At 38.2% G+C, this 23,342-nt stretch overlaps 1 protein-coding gene across 1 annotated transcript in view; it reads left to right on the plus strand.

Annotated features, from left to right (window-relative positions):
- Positions 1-21,454, plus strand: part of scara5 (scavenger receptor class A, member 5 (putative)) — a 70,655-nt gene extending 49,201 nt beyond the window's left edge. The window contains exons 9-11 of the mRNA XM_073493249.1: positions 2,507-2,572; positions 13,564-13,752; positions 21,321-21,454. Coding sequence (XP_073349350.1) covers positions 2,507-2,572; positions 13,564-13,752; positions 21,321-21,454 — 389 coding nt within the window. The remainder of the gene's footprint in view (positions 1-2,506; positions 2,573-13,563; positions 13,753-21,320) is intronic.
- The last annotated feature ends 1,888 nt before the right edge of the window (positions 21,455-23,342 follow it).

Genomic DNA, 23,342 nt, shown 5'->3' on the forward strand with positions numbered 1-23,342 from the left:
TATCTACACTCGGGCAGTTTACAACAATGTCTGTCTGTGCTTCCACCCATCTGTGGTCTGGTTGTGGGTTTAACAAACCAGTGAAGGGTGAAGAGTTTGTAGACGCTCTGGTGTGAATGGACCCTCAGAGGACGGCAGTTGCTCAGCTGTAGAGGGAGGAGGGATACTGAGAGCTTGTTAAAACAGCACTGGGAAGCTTCATGGTTTCTTTTAATAGATAAATGGTATGTAGGCTGAACAAGGAGTGCATTAGGTGTTGGCTCGGTCTTTGGTTGTAAAGCATCATAGATCACTGAGTTGAACAAGCTGTGTTTGGCCAAAACATTAGACTACTGCAATGTATTTCTTTTTGTTTGAACTGCATTAATGATTGGTGGAGGAAAAACTTCATAACAAGCTCAGAAATATTATCACATCATCAAGTGCCTGTAGCTAAGATATGAGCAAACATTTCTCTATTTACCTCAGAGTTCAACTGGAGTCATGTTTTCAGCCACCTGATCAATATCAGTCCAATACTTCTCCCATTTTAGCTTTGTTTTAGAACAACATCTGGGTCTTAAACTGCTTAATTGTCCACTATGTCCACCAGTCTGTAACTTTGTTCCTGTCATACTGAGGTAGCGTACCTTGGGTTTTCATTGATAACAGTTTTACAGTGAGTGAAAACACTGACCTAAAAACAGCTTAAAAGCTCAGAAGAGCTGCAGAGTTTGTTGATTGTCACAACACATCCTCACAGCAATAAACAACAGAATAGGTTGATCCTGAATCCCAGAACGACATATGACCGTTCAGTAAACAGCATGACCACTGCAGCGTACCAGCGACAGGTGTACAGGAGCTCCGCCGTACACTCCCAGTTTGGTTAAATTTAGGAATAAAACTACTTGGTTATGTTTAGGAAAACATCCTGGTTTTGGTAAAAATAAGTACTTTGAACTGATGCAGCCTGATATCTACAAGGTAACTAGTAACTCCTCAAGTGGAGAGTGAGTTAAGTGAAAAAAAGGTCTATAAGTACAGTACTTGAGTAAATGTTACACTCCATCCCTAATTGTTGAGATAATTCACTCTGGTGGACTAACAGGCCGTCAACATGGCTAAATTAGTTAATCAGTGACGCTTTAAGTTCTTAAATTTCAGACATTCAGGACCACCAACATACCAAATTAATTGTGCTATTTTAAATCAGATGCATCTGCTGTCTGTTGTGGCTCAGCAGTAGCTTACCAGTGTGTTTGGGTTTTCCTTGCAGTGTTATTTAGTTGTTAAGGATGTGGTAAAGTTGGAGGTGACACTGACAGCTGAGGGCGTCACAGACAGGGTGTGGTGTTAGCTACACTCCTCAGTCATGGTAGGTGGGACTGAGTGCCACCTCGGCTGGCGGCTGCACTGCGGTCTTGGATGTGAAAAAGAGTCAAATTAAAAGTGGGATGGATGCCAATTTGAAGCTGATCCTCTTATAGCTTTATGGCAAAAACAGACTTGAGGTTTGAAACCTCACGGCTGAAAATGAGCAACAAATGTCGCTGAAGCAGGGTCTCTCCTGCTTTGGAGGTTATTCCTGGGAGTTTGGCACTGAATCATATTTTGAAATGAAAACAAATGAGAAAAAGTCGTCTCCAGGCTGCTGATTGGAGGGAGGTGTCGTGCGTAAATGGACCGTGATTTTGCAGAAACCACAAATGAGGGGAGTATTACTTACATTGATTGAGCGGTGTGGCATTGTACTAACTTTTCCAACATGCAAACATCTACACAGCTACGTCTGCAGAGATACTCCAAGAAATTACCTTGACGCTGGTACCTTCATTTGAGTCCAAAAATCTGTTTTCAATCCTCTTGTCTTTTCTTTCTACTTCCTGTCTCTCAACCTCATTCACCTCCACTCCACAGCAGAAAAAAATAACATTTAACCACAACTTTTAGAGGTAAATTAGGCAGCAGGCAGGGTGGGTGTCCTCTAATTTTACATTTTATTCCCAAATGACAAGGCAAGATTACAGGGCTGACCATTTTAGAGGCTTTTTCTGAAAATATACAAAGGAGAGGAAATGGGTGTGAGGTCGAGGAACGGTTTTAGAATTGAGACCTGTCGATGGTTGAGCTGCTCCACATTTCTGCCCCCATGTGTGCTATATTGTGGTCATCGCTGTAGTACACATATAGTAAGTTTGGGTCCAACTGATGAATACATCTACTATTGTTGGTTTTTAATAATAAAAAAAACAGACATTATTGGATATTAATAGTGGCATCCAAATGTAATATGATTGTGATTCCTTTCTCTTTTTTTTTACCGAAATCTGCAATGAAACATGTATGCCTTGATGTTATTCATAGAGGCAAAATCACATTTAAGTTATATTTTACAATCATATTTAATGCTATTACTCAGCGAGCTATAACTAGATTGTAAATGTGTTCTCAGGCCTACATTTAGTTCTGGTAAGAGTTGTAAGTCTGTGTGATTTTCAGTCTGTTTTTCCTGTTTTGTCTTCAGGTGACCGAGGAGAAAGAGGGTTTAAGGGGGAGAAAGGCGATCGAGGAGACCGAGGAGAGAAAACAGGTAAGAGGTGAACTATACTATGTGTAACAGTGTAAACAGGTGACAGCACTCAGTCCACAACATTGAAATGTCAGTGTATCATTTTACTGCATCCCTGTCAGCAGAACAACATATCTGTCTGTGTCTTCCAAAAATGATTATAGGACCATGATAATTTGACAGCACTATGTTCATGGTTTGGTGAGGTTCAGGCAATTGAAACTGTTTTAAGTAACACTTACGAAGCAGTCGCCTGTGTCCAAATCAAATGCTTTGCTGACCTGACCTTCCACCACAACCCTCTTCCTGATGGTACAACAACATCAAGCCACTCCTGCCTTTGCTTCTGAGAAACAGTAATCATTATTAGTAATCATAGCCACAAGAGATCCATGTCATGTTAGGTTGTTTCAGATGTTTGAAATTGAAAAGAAATATTGTCTTCACCCTTAAAACAACAGCATTGGTCCCCTTGTCAAAGAGCAAGTGAGAGAAACAACCACAATAACAAAGAAAAAAAGAAAAAAAGAAAAAATGTATTGCCAAAACAAGTGAAAAAAACCAATAACAAAAAAATATACATTGCCAAAATAAATGTTAAAGGAAAACATAAAAATATACATAAACAGAATAAATGTGGATTTTGTTCTCAGAGAAATGTGTCGAGATACAAATGGGTACCAAATGGTTTGAGATAGAGGAGAAAAATGTTCATTTACAGTTCAGAAACATATATATAAATACAAATAAGCGAGAAAAGTATTCACTCTTCCTCAGCTGCCCATGAAGAGTCTGTCCTGGTTAAAATGGTTAACAAACACATGTATCTGCTTAAACTGATTAATGTACATCCACCAGGCATGTCTTTGATTTATGTTAGCCTGTATAGTTTGCACTGAAAATGTTTTCAGTGATGGGGCATTAAGTAACTATTCAACCATTCAACGTGGTTTGGGCTCTGCCAGGGTTCCTGAAGATGTTTCTATGGTGGCCCCACAGAAATGAGGAGTAGTTTAATAGTATTACACCACTTCTATTCTAACAATACATTTTGCTCAGTATGTTGTTGACTGTTCTGAACAACAGCATAATAACATCCTTTGAGGAAGGCCGAGTCTCTTTTGGCTGAGTGACTTCATTAATGTTCTGCTGCTTCAAGCTTGTAAGATGACCGCACGCATTAAGCTAATCCAGTTTGGTTAAACAGTTAAGTGAACATGGTCTGCTAAAAGATTCAACACTGAAATCGAGTGTTTTATAGACTCAAATGCGGAAAAGAATGTTGGAACAATTTATGTTATGGTGAATACCCAATAATTAGTGCGGTGACAAACTGCTCTTCAGTTCCAGTGACATCGTTTTATGTTTTTTCCTAAATCGTCTTCTCCAACTAACCTTTTTAGACAAACAATGATTCTTTGGATTGTGATTCTCTTCTGCTTTGATAAACATCTAATGTCTAATCAATCAATCTAATATACTCAGCTACATTTTTGAGGCTTTTGCCCTGCCTCCACTCCAAAAACAGTTTTCAGACTGTTCACAGGTCGATTTTCATAAATAAATCACTTTTGAAATGTAGTTATATTTTCATTAAAATGCACTCCGTCTGTGCAGCATCTCTTAGTGAAGAAAATCCTCCCTGGCAACACTGCTGTAATAAGAGCACAGACATATATCAGAGCATGTGATCCAAAACCAACAGTTAACAACGCAAGAGCAAAAATTTACGAGCTGATGACTTTATGGGCCTCATACGTCTCTGCCCCACCGGAAGTTTAAAGGATCAGCAGATCTGCTTTTCTTTTCAGTGTAATCTCACGGTTTCCGACACATGATGAAGAACCACATGGCTCAGTGTACATCAAAAGGACTTGAAAACCTTTATGTGCATGCATATGTTCTGTGGTGGTAAACTGAAACCTCGTACAAAAACCACCAATCTGGATATAGGTATGAAGAAAAAAACATTAATGGCCCAAAACCTCATTTTTTGCCACAAATGTTATTCTTCTTTAGTTACATCATCATGTGACGATTGATGGAGTGGTGCTCACGTCAAATGGATGTGATCCCTCGAACATCTGAACGCCGTTTCTGCCCATTAGAGAGCCGTTGAAGATCGGTTCTGTCGTCACATTATTTACAAGACACGGGTGTTTGAGGTTTCAGAGACAGAAAGACAGACTGTGACCACATGCTGCTGGCTGTCAGAAAAATATTGAATCTCCGTGTCGTGCACTTTTCTGTCACAAACCGTATGTGGCTGACTTGCCAACTTGATGCATGACTCAGATCTTTTTACACTTCAAAGCATACAGTACATACCTTTACGTTCACTTACCACAATGAACACCAGAGTGCCCTGAGACGACTGAAGTTTTGTCTGTGGGAAAAGTGTGCATTGGTGCACATATGTTGGGTGTTAACACGCAACAAACCTGCCACACAGGATGTTATGTAACTGAGTAGATCAGAATATTCAGCTGTACAGAAAGTCTCGACGGCACAACAATAATATTTATCTGTTTGTATTGAATGCATTATCAATAGCAGACATCCAATCAAAGTGGTTTCTGTTTCTCCAAATCTTCAGTCTAAATTTCTCCCAGCTCCTGCTCTATTCTGCTCTGTTCTGCTCTGTTCTGCTCTGTTCTGCTCAGTGGCCATGGTCACCTCTCCAAACCTGCACCTGCTGCAGAGTTTAGTTTTTTTTATGTCGGGGTTTTCATTGGTCCGATTGTGATCCTTACAGCCTTATTGGATACAAAAATGCAGATGATAGATTTAAATATGAATTCAAACTGTACTCAGTACTCAATTATGATGATTTTAAAAGTAACTAAGTAGAGTACATGATGTAATGCATACTAAAGTAAAAGAAAAACTCAAAAAATAACCGAATGACAGTAATTTGAGTAATTGTTACTAATTAGTTACTTCCACCCCTGGTTGAGAGTAGGGATTTGTTAATGTAATCTGTAACCCCACAAAGTAATGCACTCACTTAAAGGGTAACTCCACCAATTTTACACATTAAAGTGTGTTTACTACTAAATATGTGATAAACTTAGTTTAAAGCCTTTTGTGGCTCCAGAAGAAGCTGCATGTAATCTGGTAAATTGCCTCCAATAATGTCACTCAGTGGCTAAGTTGTATTTCAGGTAATGTAGACTCCAGGTTTTGAAAAGAAGGAAGAATGTGTGGAATAAAAAGGTGATATCTCTGATTCTGTTGAATCGACTTTGATCATTTGTTTGTACACTGTGCATTAAGACCTGATGCCTACAATACCAACAATGCAACTGAGCCACTGAGTGACACCACTGGAGGCATTTTATCAGATTAAATGCAGCTTCCTCTGGAGCCACGAAAGGCTTCATATTCTGTTTTCACATGTGCAGTAGTACTCCCAAAGACCTGTAAACACACTTTTATAATTAAAACTGGTGGCATCACCCTTTAATGAGCTGGTTAGCTGCTAAAGATTGTGTCTGATGTCAGAGCTGGTACATACACAAACTGATATTGCGTATTGTTGTGAAACTTTCCGTGGTTCTCTGAATCCAACAGAACTGCATGACTTGGTTTCGAATTTTTAGGATAAAGACATGAAATATGACCGACATTAGCTGAGGCTAAAGTCCAACCATTGGCTTAATATATGTTCTTGAAAGACATTTTCTCATGTGTATGTAACAAAATACCTAATTTCCTTTTCATTTTTGGGGTATTGCAAAATTTTGTGTAATTTTTACTTGACAGTTGACGCATTACGAGAGAGATTGGAAGTGATGCACTCATAACCACACACATTCACACAGCTCTTGTTTTCAGAGGCCGCCTGACAGTTTGATCTCGAGGGTCCAACTTTTAAGTGTTGTGGGTTTAATGTTTGACAGGCTGTTTTTATAGTGAACCGGTGCAGCTAGAGATCCAAATATAAATGATTTCATTGATTGCATCGGACATTAGTAAGAAATTTATGTTCACCCTGGACCTCGGGCTCAAGAAAACATCATTTTGTGTTGTTTTTATGAGGAGGTTCACCTGAAACAAAGCCTCCAACATCAATACTGAGGAAAAGAATCAGATATCAGTTAATATGTATTTATTTCTGTATTCTGCAGCTCTAACTTGTGTTGAAAAACCCCCTACATACTCCGTTTTTATTATTTATGTTCACCCTTTATTCGCTGAATCTAATTATCCGTTGCTGGAACAGAACAATCCAGCTCCCCTACAGTGTAATTGAATGTAATTTTTTTCATTTCTAATTTAATACACACACAGTGAAGCAAATACACATGCAGAAACAGTTAGATGAGTCAGTCTTTTACTCTTATATACACTTTAATCTTCCGAGACTCAGTTTGACCCTTTCATGTGCTTTTTTACATGATAAGTTTTTAGCTTATGAGGTGCCGGTAGGCAGATTTTGTCACCCTTTCACAGAGCCATGCTAGCTGTTTCCCCCTGCCTCCAGTCTTTATGCTAAGCTAAGCTAACCGGTTGTTCGCTGAAGCCTTGAAGCACTTCCAAAAAAAGGCAAACTCTTGCTGTATGCAAGAACAAAAATGACCTGAGAGGCCCAAATCAGTTTCAAAAGATGTTTATATGCTCGCCAAATTTTGAGTGTGCATGTACGGTGGCCAAGAAATTCAAATTATAAGCAAACAAATTAGCACAAAGAAAATACAATGCAACAATCAGAAGAAGGAAATATTAAAAAGTAAAGAAAAAAAATAATGTGAAAGACAATTACATCTGTGTTTTAAGGAGAGCATTTTATAAACAGATGGAGCTGGTTAACATTTGTCCTGAAGCCGTTCAGTCCAGTCTAGTCCAGACCCTTCCTGCCTGCCAGATAAACACTAGTAACAGCGATCAGTCCATGTTCTGGACTTCTTCAGTTATTGACAGACTGGTGCTGTAGCCCCCCCGGCGTCTGAGGCTTGAACCACTTGGAGGTCCACCAACAGTTGTAGAGTCCAGTTTTCCCTGGACAAAAACAGTCATTACATCTTGAGCAGCTCACATTAATTTCCCCACTCTCACAGAAAATGTACAGGGCTTGTTATGAAAATGTCAAGATTTCTCCAAATTAGGGAGTTTCTACTTTATGGTGAACCACTTTATTTGGCTTTCCAAGGTGAACATGAGAGCTGACAGAATAAGTTAAAGACCAGGATCCTTAATTTTCTTCTTTTTTTTGTATAATAACTTTTCTCCCTGTGGGCATGTGTGTTATTGTGCTTTTTGACTCATTAACTACATAAAGCTAGAGTCTTAGTAATTTGTTTTATTCGGCTTTTTAAGGCTTATTTTCCAACTCAAAAATGATAGCTACATTTATTTTCTTGTTTTTTAATCCAAAATGGAACATATAGTTTTGACAAGTTGATATTTTACAATATTTAAACATAATTTAGAAACGATGGCCAATGATGCTAGAAAGCGTTTCACCAATGTGCTGCCATTAGCCGCTGTTGCTAAGCCTGTTAAGCTTTCTGTTCTCGTCTGGCACATACGCTGTTAACGATGGCAGATTTACACCCAAAGTGTGGCATTAGGGAGAATATGGTCTGTCAAAATAGGATTAAAGAATGATAAATGTGTTGCTTTTACAGTTCACTGCCATTTTGACCAAATTTCTGTTGTCTGTTGAAAACATTCTTTCTTCAAAATGTCGACGTTTGGAAAATACATCTATTTTTGCTTGAAAATAATGCGTTCATAGCATTACCCAACATGTTTGAGGGGATTTTATGAGCCCAGGAAGTTATGCTGGCTCTAAGTTTGGAGGAGCACGCCAGTCTTAAATTTAAATCATTTGAAAAATTCAATTAAAGCATGAAAAGTGTTCATCCAACAGCACAAAACAAATCGTGTCTTGTTGAGGAGCAGCAGTGTCGTCCATCATCTTGGCTACATATACCTTTTTAAAATAAAGTGATTGATTAATCTTATCATTCTCATCATGCATCTGCCTGATTTCTACCAAGTTTTCTGGCATAATAAATCAAGTCAACTTCCCTCAGGTTAACATAATCCATCACATTTCCAATATGTTGCAGTCCAGCTCTTCATGGCAAAGATATTATTACCGGTGAAGTTTGCTTGTATGGTTCTCATTATCCATGAAGACTAATGTCTACATGTGCTGCCTCCATCCAGGACCTTTCCTCTCCTTCCTCCTCCTCTTCTCTCCAGAGCCTCTCATTTACACAGCAGGGAGCCTCAGGCACTTTACAGGGAGAGGAGGAATGAAAGGCAGAAAGATGAATAGTGTAAGAGAGATGTGAAAAAGTGGTGAGTCATGTCTCACATGTATTCAAACATGTGAACACGAACATTAGAATGATATATGACCGATAATGGCCTTTTACTGCAAATATGAGCCAATCAGTGATAAGATCAATTTGATACAGTTTGTTTAGTTTTTCAGGATTTAGATATTTTTTGTTCCCAATCTTTTAAAGAAAAGTTTTAAAGATACATTTAAAGATTCATTTTCTCAAGTACTAGTTAAATTTTGAGGTAATTTAGAAGAGAATTTCTACTTTCTACTTGTACTCTGTTACATTGCAAGGAAATATTACTCCACCATACTTATTGGGCAACTTTAGTTACTGGTTAATTTGCAGATATAGATTAATAATCTAAAATATGACAAAAAAAAACATTATTTTGTATTACTATAAATAAATAGATAAGACGGTATTCATCTCAACTGGTTAAATTTACAAGCAATAGTAAAAAAAAAATAAGCCTAGTTTTAGCTTTTTTTACTTAAGTAAAAAATCTGAGTTCTCTTGACAGCCAAGGATATAAAAATGTATTTTAAGCCACGACTGAAAACGAGTGATCAGAGAGGGGATCCAATAGCCAGAGAAAATGTTGGCAAATTCACAGCTCTGCAAACCACTAATATGTTGTAACTTTACATTTGTTTAGGATCAGTTTTCTACTTTTCGTGTTGTGACAACGCTGTGCTTATCATCTGGTTAGGTCTTGGCACAAAATGCACGTGGTTAGGGTTAGGAAAATATAATGTTTTGGCTTAAAATACCTGGTTTTTGTTGTCACAAACACGGCTGGAAAATATGTCCTGACATCTGGCAAAAATTATGTATAATGTGGTTTCACACTTACAAGTGTTGAAATGCATTCTCAAAATTGACTTGGTAGCCTGATTGAAAACATGCTTTTTGGCAACATGGTGCATCTATTAGCATCACTGCCTCATAGCAGAGTCCTGGGGCTGATTGTTAGTCATCTTCCTTTCATGTCATTGACACCTCTTTGTGGGTTTGCAGTCAAAAACAAGTTTTTAGGTGAAATTTAAACTCTGGAGTGGTTTTGTGTGTTTTCTGTCACATTCACATCAGTCTGTACACTTCAGACTGTAATTACAGTAGCCAAATTTGAAATATTGTCTTGGTTTTGGGTTTTAGTTCAGTCATTTCCTGTTTTTCTTTGTAGGTTTCACCCTTGTGTCATGTTTGTTTCCTGTCTTTGTCTCTTTCCCACCTTTGTGATCGTCCTGATTTGTTTCACCTGTCCCTGATTATCAGTCCCTTTGCATTTAGTCAGTGCAGGCTACTTAGTTTTTGCATTTTTGTATTTCCTTTGTTCATAAATCTGCTTCTGCCTGTTTTCTCTGTTTTTTGTTGCCTGACAGTTTTTGTTTTAGACTCAGCTTTACTTTATTAAAGCTTGCCTTTTGTTTTTACTGTCTCCCTGCCTTGAGTCTTACATTTGGGTCCTATTTGCAAAAAACCTGACGAACATGTTCACATGTGCCCTGTGGCTGTGATTCCCTGTGTAGATTTTGTCGATTTCTGGTTATTAAAGGCTCGTGTGATTAAAAAGTGTCAACAAGCCAGAGGCAAAATAGCTGCAAAAGCACAATTGCAGTTATAGCTAAATAAAACCCAATATCAACACTGATTCAATCAATTCAGCAGACTGGAAGGGATCTACGCTGTGTTTTTCTCTGTCACCTCTCTTTCACCAGAACCACTTAATCAATAAGGGTAACTGTATACTTCCACAATAAATGACTATTTAGCAGAATTATGCATCACGTCTGTGGAAAGACTTTTTTTCTGCAGCAACTGGAGCAGATTTTAGTCTGGTTGCCCAAGAGGTTCATTTAAGGACATTTAAAAGTCTCCTTTGTTCAGCTGTTATAAGACAGATTAATCAGTGTGGTACGTTTTCATCTCCATGCCAGCAGAGTTTTACCCAACGTCATTTGAACTTTATTACCCAGCTTCAATTGAAAAAAGGGCTTTTTTTGCGTTTGACGGGTGAACAAATAGTTTCAACATCTGTTTCAGGTAATTGAATATTCAATTACTCATGCCGTGTTTGAAATTAAGTTTAAGTTTTTCCTGCAGTCGTTGCTCCTCTCTTTTTTTATTCTCTTTGTCTGACAAAAGAACAACTGGAGTACATCTAATTTCTGTTTTTAATTTCCCGGTTTTCTGCGAGAATATGATACAAATATGTGCAGCAGATATGATAGTATAATGTCGTGGTAGATATTAAATTATGATGGGCCAGTGAGTGCAGAGTACTCGCCTGTATAATGAGTGTTAAATGGTAGACAGTTAAAATTTATGATGGTCTGATGAAACTAATATCCTGTCTAGATAATGTGTCTGGCTTTACTCTCCAGTACTTTGTCAACAGTTTCAGTCAGCGCGTGTCTTAACACAGAGAGTCCAGAGTAGTGTGTGTGTGTGTGTATGTGTGTGTGTGTGTGTGTGTGTGTGTGTGTGTGTGTGTGTGTGTGTGTGTGTGTGTGTTTACCTCTTTTTCTCATTTTCACTCTGCCTCCTGAAAGGTGATAAATCAAGTCAATTATACGAGTACAGCTGCTGCATAGTTTCAGGAATACGAGATGTACCGTGGCTCTATGAAGCTCCTGCTAACACACGCACACACACAAGCACACACACTCATGCACGCACATTTAATTCTGATTATAATTTGGATAGGTGCTTTAGACAAGTAATTTAGGAAGTTCTTGGCCATAGTACCCTTGAGCAAGGCACTCCATTCCTGAATCTGGCAGAAACAATGTTTTTTATCTGCTTTTATTAGTTCTAGAAATGACTATGACAGATAAAAAATTAAAATTAAAATTGACGTTTGGTCTCGAGACACGACACCAGAGGCAGCTGGATGTGTCTCTAAGATGTGTCTTTATTTTGTTTATGATTGTTGCTCTTTGTTTTGGTTACTCACTTTGTATTTTTTGTGCTGAAAGTGCAATAACTGTATTTAATGATGCTAACATTGCTACATGTAGCCTAGACACAGGACATTTTTCTCCACCATCCAGGGTAATTATTGTGTTCAGTTATTAATTGCTATCTCTTCACTTTAATTCTAATTATTTGTTTCTCAACACACTGTAGTGAATTTTTGATGTATATTGTGTATTTTAAGTTTTTTTTTTCATGTTTGATATTGGCAACACATCTTTATACCTCAACGACTAAATTGGTTGATTGCCAATGACTCCCAAATCGACAAATACCACTGTTTCCAAGACAACATGACCATTGCAGTGTGCCGGCGACAGGCGTACCGTAACATGGTTGTATCCTCACAGTTTGTTTAGGTTTAGGCAAGAACAGTACTTGCTTACGCTTAGGAAAACATTGTGGTGTGGGTTAAAATAAGTACGGTACTTATATTAGTATAGTAATATATTAGTATGTTACTGAAGTTATTATGTATGTGAGTCAACTATGTTAATCAGTTAAAATAACTCACAAATGACTTCTGGTTTCACACGGGACACAAAAAGCGGTCTCTGAGGTGAAATGTCCTTTGTTTGTTTGACCCATTCATCCCATGGATCCAACACACGAAATCTGGATACAGTGTCAGAGCCAGAGCTCCTGTCATTCTTATGAAAGTTGCTCAGTGGTGCATGAAGCCGAGTTCAAACGTAAATGTGGTTTTCTGATGAGGACATGCTGGATATTGGATCCTCATGTCTGTAGTTAGCTTGGTCTTTAAGGAAATAGTTCGACATTTTGGACTGATACCACTCTGTATGATCAATATGTAGCTACAGCCAGCTATCTTAGGCTGGTGCTAAGAAAGGAAATTGCGGTAGAGGTAAAAAGAAAATCCTCTCAACAAGGTCACAAAAACATGTCGATCTATATCTTGTTTGTCAAACCCGAACAAAAAATGTCAAAACAACAAGTTGCAGTGTTTTCTTCACTGAGAGCAAAGACGTGTGGCGTCTTGTCCAATGAGGTGACAGGATAAATGTTTTCAGATGCATAGTGCATATAGATGCATATGTTCCAGAGAGGAAAGTCATGAATTTCTAAATCCTCTATTCTGTATGCTGACAGGTTCACAAGATTTCTGCCAGACTATAGGTCATGATGTTCAAATGATGGTCAGCAACCGCTGAAAAATCACTCTTGGACAGAACTTCACTCACAGATTTTTGTAACCAACTTTTATTGAGGGGGTTTCACACAAGAGGGAGAAGTTCCCTCACTCAGAATACTTTATTATTTATTTATTTTCTTGTTGACTCAAAGACTATTTCTGTGGTTTATGGAAAAAATTCTGATGCAGCATGTCGAAAAACAACCATTTGTTTTCATATTGGTTTGATTTACAGGCCTTCATTAAACTCATAAACACTCACAATGAAAATAATCTGCTCAGTGTGAGTTCAAAGACATACCAGCAAGCGCTGGGTAAAAGAGAGTCGTGTGTTCTATCAATGCAGTCGTGTTGACGTAAATGATAATGACTTCAGTATTTCTGCACACTCAGGATCATGGTGTGTTTTGATGCTTTTACTATGATCATTTTATTGCAGGAAGGCTCCAGTAATTCTTTGTCTTGTGTCTGCAAACACATGAAATGGCAAAAACAAATGTGTATAAATGCCTCTGCCTATCCATAAGTGTTTCTGCATTCACTGATCAGTTTGTTGATAAACGATTGTGTGTTTGTTGCAGTGGAGGAGACACTGGTGCGGCTGGTGAACGGGTCGGATTCTCATGAAGGTCGTGTGGAGGTTTTCCATGAACGCCGCTGGGGGACAGTGTGTGATGACGTCTGGGATAAGAACGATGGAGACGTGGTGTGTAGGATGCTGGGATACCGCGGAGCCACTGAGGTCCATAAGACTGGACGCTTCGGACAGGGTATGAGATGGTCAACACACACAGGCTGTTATTTTAACAATATACTGTATATTCCTGGTTTGCTTTCCTGCCAACCATGTTAAGTGTTTCTTTTTTGTTAAAGGGATATCATTGTCATGTGACGAAGGGGGGTTCAAGGAGGTGTTTCCACCTCACGAGGTGGAGCAAGTCATCCTTTAAATGCACCATTAGTAGTTTGCTCCTTCTGTTTATAAGCCAAAATCCGTTGGAACAATTGCTGCTTCATATTGCCGGCCAATTTTTCGCACAGCATGCTTTAGAGGCTGACTGTAAAGCACTTTTGTCTAAAAGCAACTTCATATGCTAGGGATCCATGATAACATCATTGGTATTGAATGATTGGCTTTAAAATAACATATCGGCATTGACCCAAAATGACCATTCCTACCGATATGACAGGGAGATATGGTGACGTTCTGATTATGCATGCGTTAGGCAAACTGTTGAACAAGTAGTTTTCTTATTTTGCCAACTGAATGTGTACTTTTTGAAAAGGATCAAATGTCTGCTTGTGCCAGTGAGCCAGAAGGCATAATAATATGTTGGTTCCACTTCAGGAGAGACTCGATGTACTCATATACATAGAAAAACATATACTTATATTGGTATCAGTATCAGAATTGGCCAAAATAAGTTAGATATCAACATTTAGGATATTTGCAAAAATCCATCAAGTGCATCCCTAGTGTAGGCTAATGTTCAATTAGCCTCGTCATCCGACATTTATTCACTCAAGCCAAGTCATTTAAAAATCCAACCTTCAAGACAAAACAGTATGCAGACATGAACATTAATATAATATAATGAAAATCAACTTTATTTATACACTGCCTGGCCAAAAAAAAACAGTCACCACCTGGATTTAATCAAGCAAATAGGTAAGAGCCTTCCACTAGATGATAACTGCAGTGATTAATACTATATAGAGTCTTTCCTGCACACAGTGTGGCTTAAAGTGCTTTCCACTGAGGATAATGATGGAAATCAAAAGAAAAGGACGTTTAAACAAGATCGCAGCTCATGTGAATTTTGTTTATTCATTCAGTCGTAGTAAAGTTTTTCACAGGTAACAAAAGTGAACTGTCCCTATAAAACTACATTGAGCAGATTACATTATAAGCCTGTGCTGTTGCAAAGGTTCGAGAGAGTGACATTTATTTTTCCGTACTGTTAATCTTTACAAAGATGTCTTTCATGCACTGCCCAAACTTTATGATCTTTGTAGTTTGATGTGCAGAACTGTATCAGCACCTGTTTTGAAGCACATCAGGACAAATAAAAACTGTGATTATTATGGAAGCCAAGAAAGGCCGTGCCTGTACTTATTTTTTAAAGAGGATTTTTGAGTCTCAGTCCCAACTCATCACATACTGATGCTTTCCGATGGCAGCCGACCCGACCTACAATCCCAATGCGTCAGTATGTGACGAGTTTTAGAAGAGTGATTATTTTGTTATCTTGGGATAACAAAGCTAGGTTCTTGTGATATTAATTAAGTGATAATTTATCACAAGAAAACAACTTTTGTTTGTTGTTTGCTTTTGCTGGCATTGACTTATGATAAACATTATACTGTACGTAGCCTTACAAGAGGAACTAACCTCTTGTTTTCTTGTGATAACGGGTTGATTATCTTGTTATCTCAAGAACGCAAAGCCTGTTTTCTCAAGATAATATATTCATTTTCCCATGCTCTCGAGATAACAACATAAAAAAATTATTCTGGTGATTTTTGTACCACAAACAGAAACCAAAGGCTAAGTTAATTAATCCAAGAATGTGGTAAAATTTGGTAAATGGATCAGTTGTATTAAAAGTACACACACTGCCACAGTTTCCCAGTATATTAGCTGCAATAAACAAAGATTAGTTTTTGATTTTAAATTTAAAAGCAGTGTCCCTTTCAGCTAATTCAGTTTGTGAAATAAATAACATCTAAATCACAGCGGGAATTCAAAGGAGTTTATTTTGCCCACAGTAAAGATCCACGGTGACGTTTACTGATGGAAGTAGTTTGATTTTTACTAAGTCTGCTGTTTTTCGCTGTTGAGTGGTATTACTTGAACAGTGCACTAAAATGCCGCGGGGATTAATATTAAGGTTTTATAGGGAAAGTCATGTGAGCCAGATGTCGTCAAGAAAGTCTCCAAGGTCATATCCATCACTCTCTCTCTCTCTCTCTCTCTCTCTCTCTCTCTCTTTTATTTCATTCACCAAGTCGACCTTACATCATTCAGAGTCTCTGTCCAGGCAGAGTTGTTCCCAATAAGTCTGGAAAATTGGGGGAAAACATTGCCTTTGTTCCAGAGGACAACCTCCAGACAACAGCAGTGACTAACATCACGCCTGGATTCAATTTAAATACGATCTGGATTTCAAATATGTCTTTTCAAATGAGTCACCTGCCTTCAACTTTTTTAAATTCATAATAACATCTTTTAACATCTTTCTCAGACCCAGATGTGACACACTTTACCAACAACATTACCAAATCATTCCCAATCAGGCAATCACGATTGCAACCAAGTCAATAGTTCATATCAGATTATTGTTAGCATGAAGATGAAGATCCTTCACCAGGCCACCAGGATGCAAGAGACACCAGAACTGAAACTTCAAAATGTTTTGTTTCTGCTCAAATTTATCAGCAATGGATGAAAACTCAGCTTCTGCTGAAACTAAAGTGCACAAAAAACACAAATTCAAAAGTATTTGTTTGATTTATCCTAAAATTGATACTCTTTAGATAACCAAACCATTAAGCTATGCCTTGATGGATATCTGTTGAAATGCAACCACAATCTGTATTTTTCAGTAATGTCAGCAAAACACTTGATCATTTTGACTCATGTTTTGTGGAAAGTGCTTATTTTACTCCTTGTTGGTATTGGCCAATAGTTTTGACATCTTCTTTTAAGTAGCTGTTGCGAGCCTTTTGTATCAAACTTTAACTTTGTGGAGGGATTGTTTTGTCCACTGATGTTTACAACGTCAGTAATTAAGCAGAGTTGATCATGTTGTTGTTGTCATGGAGACATCACCTCCTGCTAAAAAAGTGTTTTCTAACTTCTTAACATTTTGACATTAGCCAGGATTTAATCCAAATGTATCGCAAATTTATCAGAATATCAAGCAAATTTTTAGACATTGTAATGCAGAAAAGTTACATTTGAATCTTAACAGTGCAAACAGGATACTTTCCTTCATACCTTCACTGTTTGTTAAATGTCCCCATGGTCCTGAACCTTCAGTCTGTGAGCTCAAATGTAACAGAGGAATTTCAGTAAATTAAACAGTAGATTTCTCTGCGTAGGTGAACCATGACTTGTCATTTCCCATGACTAGAAACAAAAGAACAGTTTGTCTTGACCTTGTAATCAGTGAGGACACGCAGACCTGAAGGAGAATCAGTTACTGTGGTTAGAAAAAGTGCTCTTTAACAAAATCCAGGACTGACTGCAGATAGGGTTGTTTTTTGTCGGCACAGTTGTAAATTGTGCCTCATTTTGCATGTTACAAACATTTGAATCCTTTAAATCACTCTGAAATTTAAAGGTTCTTGTCTAAATTGTCCCTGGGTGTTCCCTTAAAATCCCACACAGTATTTTTGGTGATTTAACACTTATCAGTGAGAGCTGTCATAAATTTAGTGCGAGCGGACCAACCCTCATGCTGCAACCGGTGCTATAAAAGTGTGTTGAGACCCAGAGTAAACAGTTTAAAGGTCCATGTCCATTAAAGCAAATCCTGAGACAGCACAGCAGCAAAACAGCTGGCGCTCATGTATTCCCCGGTGCATACCTCATTTCCATCCTGTGCACGGCTGCATGGAGACACGTGCGCCTGGTGTTTCACGGTGCTTTGAAGATGTCAAATCCGAATCCAGTTTCTCTTTGTTACGTTACGTTGTGAAGCAAAGCAGGAATGTAGGAGGCAGGTGGCTCAACAGAGGTACTGGTTTGCTTTAAATTCAATGTTTCGAGCAGATTTTACAGAAATATGCATCGTTTGTAGGCAAATTAAATCATTTTAAAATCCTTGTCTTGAAGAAAGGATCTTTTTTTGCTTGCTCTTTCTGAAATGTCTAATCCCGACTCAAGTTTTTTTTTTATGTTATTTTAGTTTTGAGGGTCTAAGGATGCACATTTGAAGCACATTTTTGATGTGGGTTTTTGTGTCTTGAAAATAAACCTGACCTGAGCCGACCTACATTTTATTAGTCTGAGTTTCAGCTGAGAGTTTATGTGTCCAGTGATGATTTAGTCTTAGCTTTGATCTTGAGCTCTAATGTGGTAAAAACATAGAAACAGGCCAAGTTGTAACTGGCAGGACAGGAAAAATACCAGTTCCCAAAAACTAATCAGCATTTTTAGGGATAATATTTCATGCAGTGAATCTTTTAAAACACAAAAACACATATATATTCAAACACCGGAGTTGCAGGGTTTGGCCACTGATTAGGGTTAAAGTCAGAGTCTGGACTTGTTTCTGTAAAATAAACAAAAACGTTCTTCCTCTGAGCAAAGTCTTAATGGAACACTGAAGAGAATATTCCCAGTGAGAGTTCAGGAAACATTTATCTTTTGCTAAGTTCATAAAACCTCTCTGATATGTCTGTATGCGATCGATGTCACACGGCTGCAGCTTGGGTGAATTTTTCACAAATTTGCTTCCAGGTTGAAATATATCAGTGATAACTAAATTCAGGGGAGCATAAAAATCAGTTAGATCCATGTATGAAAAACATTTTTCCACTGAGTGAAATAGCTTCCCACTACTTAAAAGGTGAGTTCTTCTCAAAATCAAAATTTCATATTTTTCCTCTGAGATCTATTTATCCAGTTTTTATCCAATTCAATCCAGAGTTTTTGGAGCTATCTGCCTCCTCTCAGATAGACTTAAAGTAGATGGCTCTCTTCTTGTGACAAGATGCGACTAGGTTGCCAATGACGACAGTTTGAGGCTGCCTTTCAACATTTGTAAGTGTTAAACCTACTTGATATTTTTTAGGAGATCTCAGGACAAGTAGATACAGTAGATACACACGTCCTTCTTTCTTTCTTTCTCCAAAATTTTGCAACTCACACCAAGACAACCTTGATGAATAAATACAGGAACAGGAATAACAGGAAAAACACGTATTTTTGATTTTGGGGTGAACTGCTCCTTTATTTAATGAAAAATGCCAATAAGCTTTTGGGTAAGATCAAGGGTAAATCAACACTTAAACGCATGTTTTGACAAGCAAATGTACTTAGTTAGATTATATCTGTGATACAGGTCAGAAGCAGTAACAATCATGTGTTTCCTTATTGACTAATGAACTTCGTTACCTCTTGTCCTGTTTTTTCCTGGACAGTTATTAAAGTCAGACATAAATCAAGGACGATGGACTCAAAGTGGGTTCATTGTTGTCCTGTTCCAGTCATTCCTTAATTCTAATGTGATTATTTACTCTTCAGTTGTCTTGATTGTGATGGTGCCTTGAACTTCTTGCCAGTTGTAAGAGGAAACAAAGAGGAAGATGAAGAGTTTGGATCAAATTATTTAAGACTTGCCTCACGAGCTTGCTGGTCTGAAGCTGGACTAGTGTTTTTGATTATACTTCTGAATTTAGATTTATAATTTTATGGTTTTTATCTTCCTCGTCATGACTTTGCCAATATGTTTGTTATGGTTTTGGCATATTGTTTCCTTTTTTTGTTTCTGAGAAGTACAGTTTGTTTGTATTCCTCTCTGACAGTCCTGTACACCTGACTGATTAACAGTCATAGAGCAAAGCAGCAGACAGTCCTCCACTCCAGATGTTGCTTTAAGGCCATTACAGATGAGTCAGCCTCTCTTCTCACCTACAGCACATAAACCCTTTGGTTATGTATCCTTAAACTGGATTATCAGCGTGTGAGTGGAACCAAATGTTATCTTGTTCCCTCGCAGCTGAGCACCATCTCCTCTGAGCACCATCTCCTCTGAGTATCTTTAACTGTTGCAAAACTGGGACTTCATGAGCCTCCAGTGATTCCGGCTTTACAAACAGGAACCGACTTTATAGTGAATAACAGCACTGCCAAAAGCTCTGCTTACCAGCTGGAACTGTGTGTTTTATTACCGGATACAATATTATCTGATCAACAAGTCTGTGAGGAAGCACTGGGAGTATTTGCTGTCTCAATCTGAAGACTTGTACAAGCACACTTCAGATGATGGCTGTTTCTTTGGAGCGGAGCCTCTGCATCTAATAACACTCGCCTTTAAAACCTTAAACCTTCTTTTCACTGATGAAGACCACGCCATGATACAAGAAATATACAAAAGGTTTTATTTGGAATGTCTAGTCGTTTTCAGTAGGATGATTGAGGGTCGAGGAGAAGGATGAGCAAGGGCCAAACAGTCGTGGTGGCTGGAGCGTATAAAAACCAGTGGGTCAAGACTCAGAGACCCTTGATGAGCATTCTGCTTCGTTCCCCTGTTGTTCCTGTTATGGAAAAGAAGACTTGGATGGAAGAATTAACCGTTACACACATGTCTTTGATGGTGGGAAGAAACCGGAGCCCGGAGCACCAGACAGAACCCACACAAGCACAGGGAGAGCATGTGAACTCTGTGCCGAAAGGACCTGGGACCACCAGTGTTCAAATCTGGGATCTTCTTGCTGTGAGGCAGGGAAAGACAGGGTTAGACTCATCTACATGAAAGAGTAGCATATACCAGTTAAACATATAAACCAAAGCAACAATCATCTCCCTTATTTTTTGTCCCTCTACCCTAAACAATACACACACATCCACTTGCTCGTGAATATAGTACAGTTAGAAAATCTAAATGTGAAACCTCAAATTTAATCTATACCTCATTCTGATTACTTAAGCTTCTGCATTTCTGTATTTCTATTCTATTTTTCTTGGTTGTCGTTATTGTTTTGCCATGTCATGTCTAATATATGTGTTAATTAATCACTTATCTTGAACTTTTAATAAACACGCCCCTAAAAAAGATAAAAATGATTAAGCACAGACTTCTTTACTTTAAAGTTTTGAACTTAACATATGCAGAAAGTATCGGGTATCTATAAAGGAAACCAAACTGTATTGCCGGTGGGATTACAGTACAGTTTTACATAGTATTTCATCTTTTGTTGTACTGTGATTATTATTGAAAGCACAATAACAGATTTTTATTTTTGTTTATTATTGTGCTTTTCATAATAATGATAGTGAAGAAACCTCCACTTCTGCAACCAAAACTACATCCATGGAATTTTTAAGTTCTGCCGCATTCACACATGACATACACCTGATTCTTTGCATCACCTAACTAAAACATTTTGCAGTGTATGAAAAGATCTCAGAAATGTCCTGCTCTCCCTCTCCACACCACCTCAGCATCCACCTGCAGCCTTTAGTCTCAGGGAATGATATCTGTAGCTATATTGGTGTGCTGTATGACTGAGAATGACATACAACATCATAGCATCAGAGTCTACACTGTTCAGAAATTACAAATTAAAACCTAAAATGTGATATTTTTTGTCCTCCGTTCTGCTTCAGGTACTGGTCTGATCTGGATGGATGATGTGGCTTGTGTGGGGACTGAAGACACCATCCACCAGTGTAAGTTTTCAGGCTGGGGCAAAACCAACTGTGGCCACGTGGAGGACGCTGGTGTGACCTGTGCCGTCTAACATTCGTGCCTTCATGATCCCGTCACTGCTGCAGCGGCCGAGCTTCTCCTTAAACAGTGCCTTAGACTTTTATGAAGACGCAAGGATCAAAGAGGTGTCACAGGGGCAGTATGTTGTTTTCTACCTGCAGAAGAAGTGAAGAAGTGCCACCTCCCCTGACAAACCTCCATGTTGTGCATGAAGTAAATCTGCAGCTTTTTAGTAGATCATGGTTAAACATTGAGATGGAATCATGGGAGCAAAGAAAATGCACACTTTTCAGACTGAGCGACCATATGAGCCGGTACACGGGGATTGTCGCACGACCGGATTCTTCATCAGACTGAATGACAGAATCTACAATTAGGCTGGAGGTCAGCTTTCAGGTGTCGCCCTCAGAGGCTCATCCAGCGTGTGGAGAAAGCTAATACAACAACTTCATCATCCCAGAGCCTTCATCAGCCTTCATTTGTCGGCTATCGCCTCCGTGTTGCTGAGGAGCTGGAACGACACAAAGAAACTGATAAGACGACTGTGTCACTGACTAAACTGATTTTTCATTTATAGACAGCTGCTCTTCACAGTATTAAGTAGGAATGGCTTTTGAGTGATGCTAAACATACCCAGTGTTGCCTTATTATATATCGTTCGGCAATACATAGTAAACTGTCATTTGAGGATTTGCAGGTGGAAAAAAGTGTGAGTCGAGTTAAAACAGGACTGAATTTAGGCCAAAAATGTAACCTTTTTTAACTTTGGCTTTCACTTTTATTACTTTTATAGATGCCCTGAGGAGTTTTATGCAATCAAACATGTGTTGAGTACATTTCCTTCATTGTAAAACATTCGCAAAGCCGATTTTTAAAATATTTTAAATGACATACTTTTACTTTACAGTCATATTAGCAAGCTAGCAGTGTCTTCCTTGCCTTTACTGGCAAATTGCTACGATTTATGCGCTTTACTGCAACCAGTGTCATATTTAAGAAACTGTAATGTTATTGGGCTAAATTTTTTCTTTGGTAAAAGTCACCCATACGAATAGTACTTGACTAAAAGTCTGAAACTATCTGATGTTAAATATACTTAAATATCAAAAGTAGAAGTAAAAATAAATTATACATTATACAAAATTGAAATACTTTAAGTACAAGTACCTCAAAATTGTACAGTACTTGAGTATTTGTGCTTATTTACATACAGTACTGTTGATCAGTGTAACATGTGCATCCCTGTGCAGACAGAACAAACTCCACCTGTAAAAACATGGCTAATAGTGCTACTAGTGTTCAAAAACTCACATAGGGTACCTTTACATGGAAATCAAAGTTTTCAAAAAATATTTCTCCTAATCAATATTTTTACATTTTATACAAAGAGAATTATAACCAACAGCAAATCTAGAGTTGGGCAACTACACCACACTAAAACAGCTCATTTCTTTGGTGTTTTGATTCTGTGCTCCATCACTCAAATTACGCTCCTATCAACCAAAACAGGAAGCAGTTTTCAGTCCAAAAAGTTCTAATTAACCCTGTGTTTGTTAACTTTCCAGCACCGCAGGATTGACACAAAAAATGAATGATAAGCTGGTGAAGAAACTGGAACAATTAGCAGCTAATGAGCCAGATATTTTTCTGAATAGTTGGTGGAGACCAAAACACAGCTAAAAGCAGAGAGATTATTGGACTAACATCCATCAGATGGACACAAACACAACCCCAAATGAATGTTAATGTTGCTCTGTGTCTGTTGGATGTTTAAATTGGCAAATATTTGATGGCACATTGGCAAGAACAACTTTACGAGGAGATGAAATATTTTACAGTTGTACATTTTTTTGCTTGTTTTGAAGTTCCTTTCCCACCAAGTGGCAAAAAAAAGTGATTTTTGCACAGTTTTAATCTCA

The sequence above is a fragment of the Pagrus major genome, chromosome 22, assembly GCF_040436345.1.
Source record: "Pagrus major chromosome 22, Pma_NU_1.0".
Taxonomy (NCBI): Eukaryota; Metazoa; Chordata; class Actinopteri; order Spariformes; family Sparidae; genus Pagrus; species Pagrus major.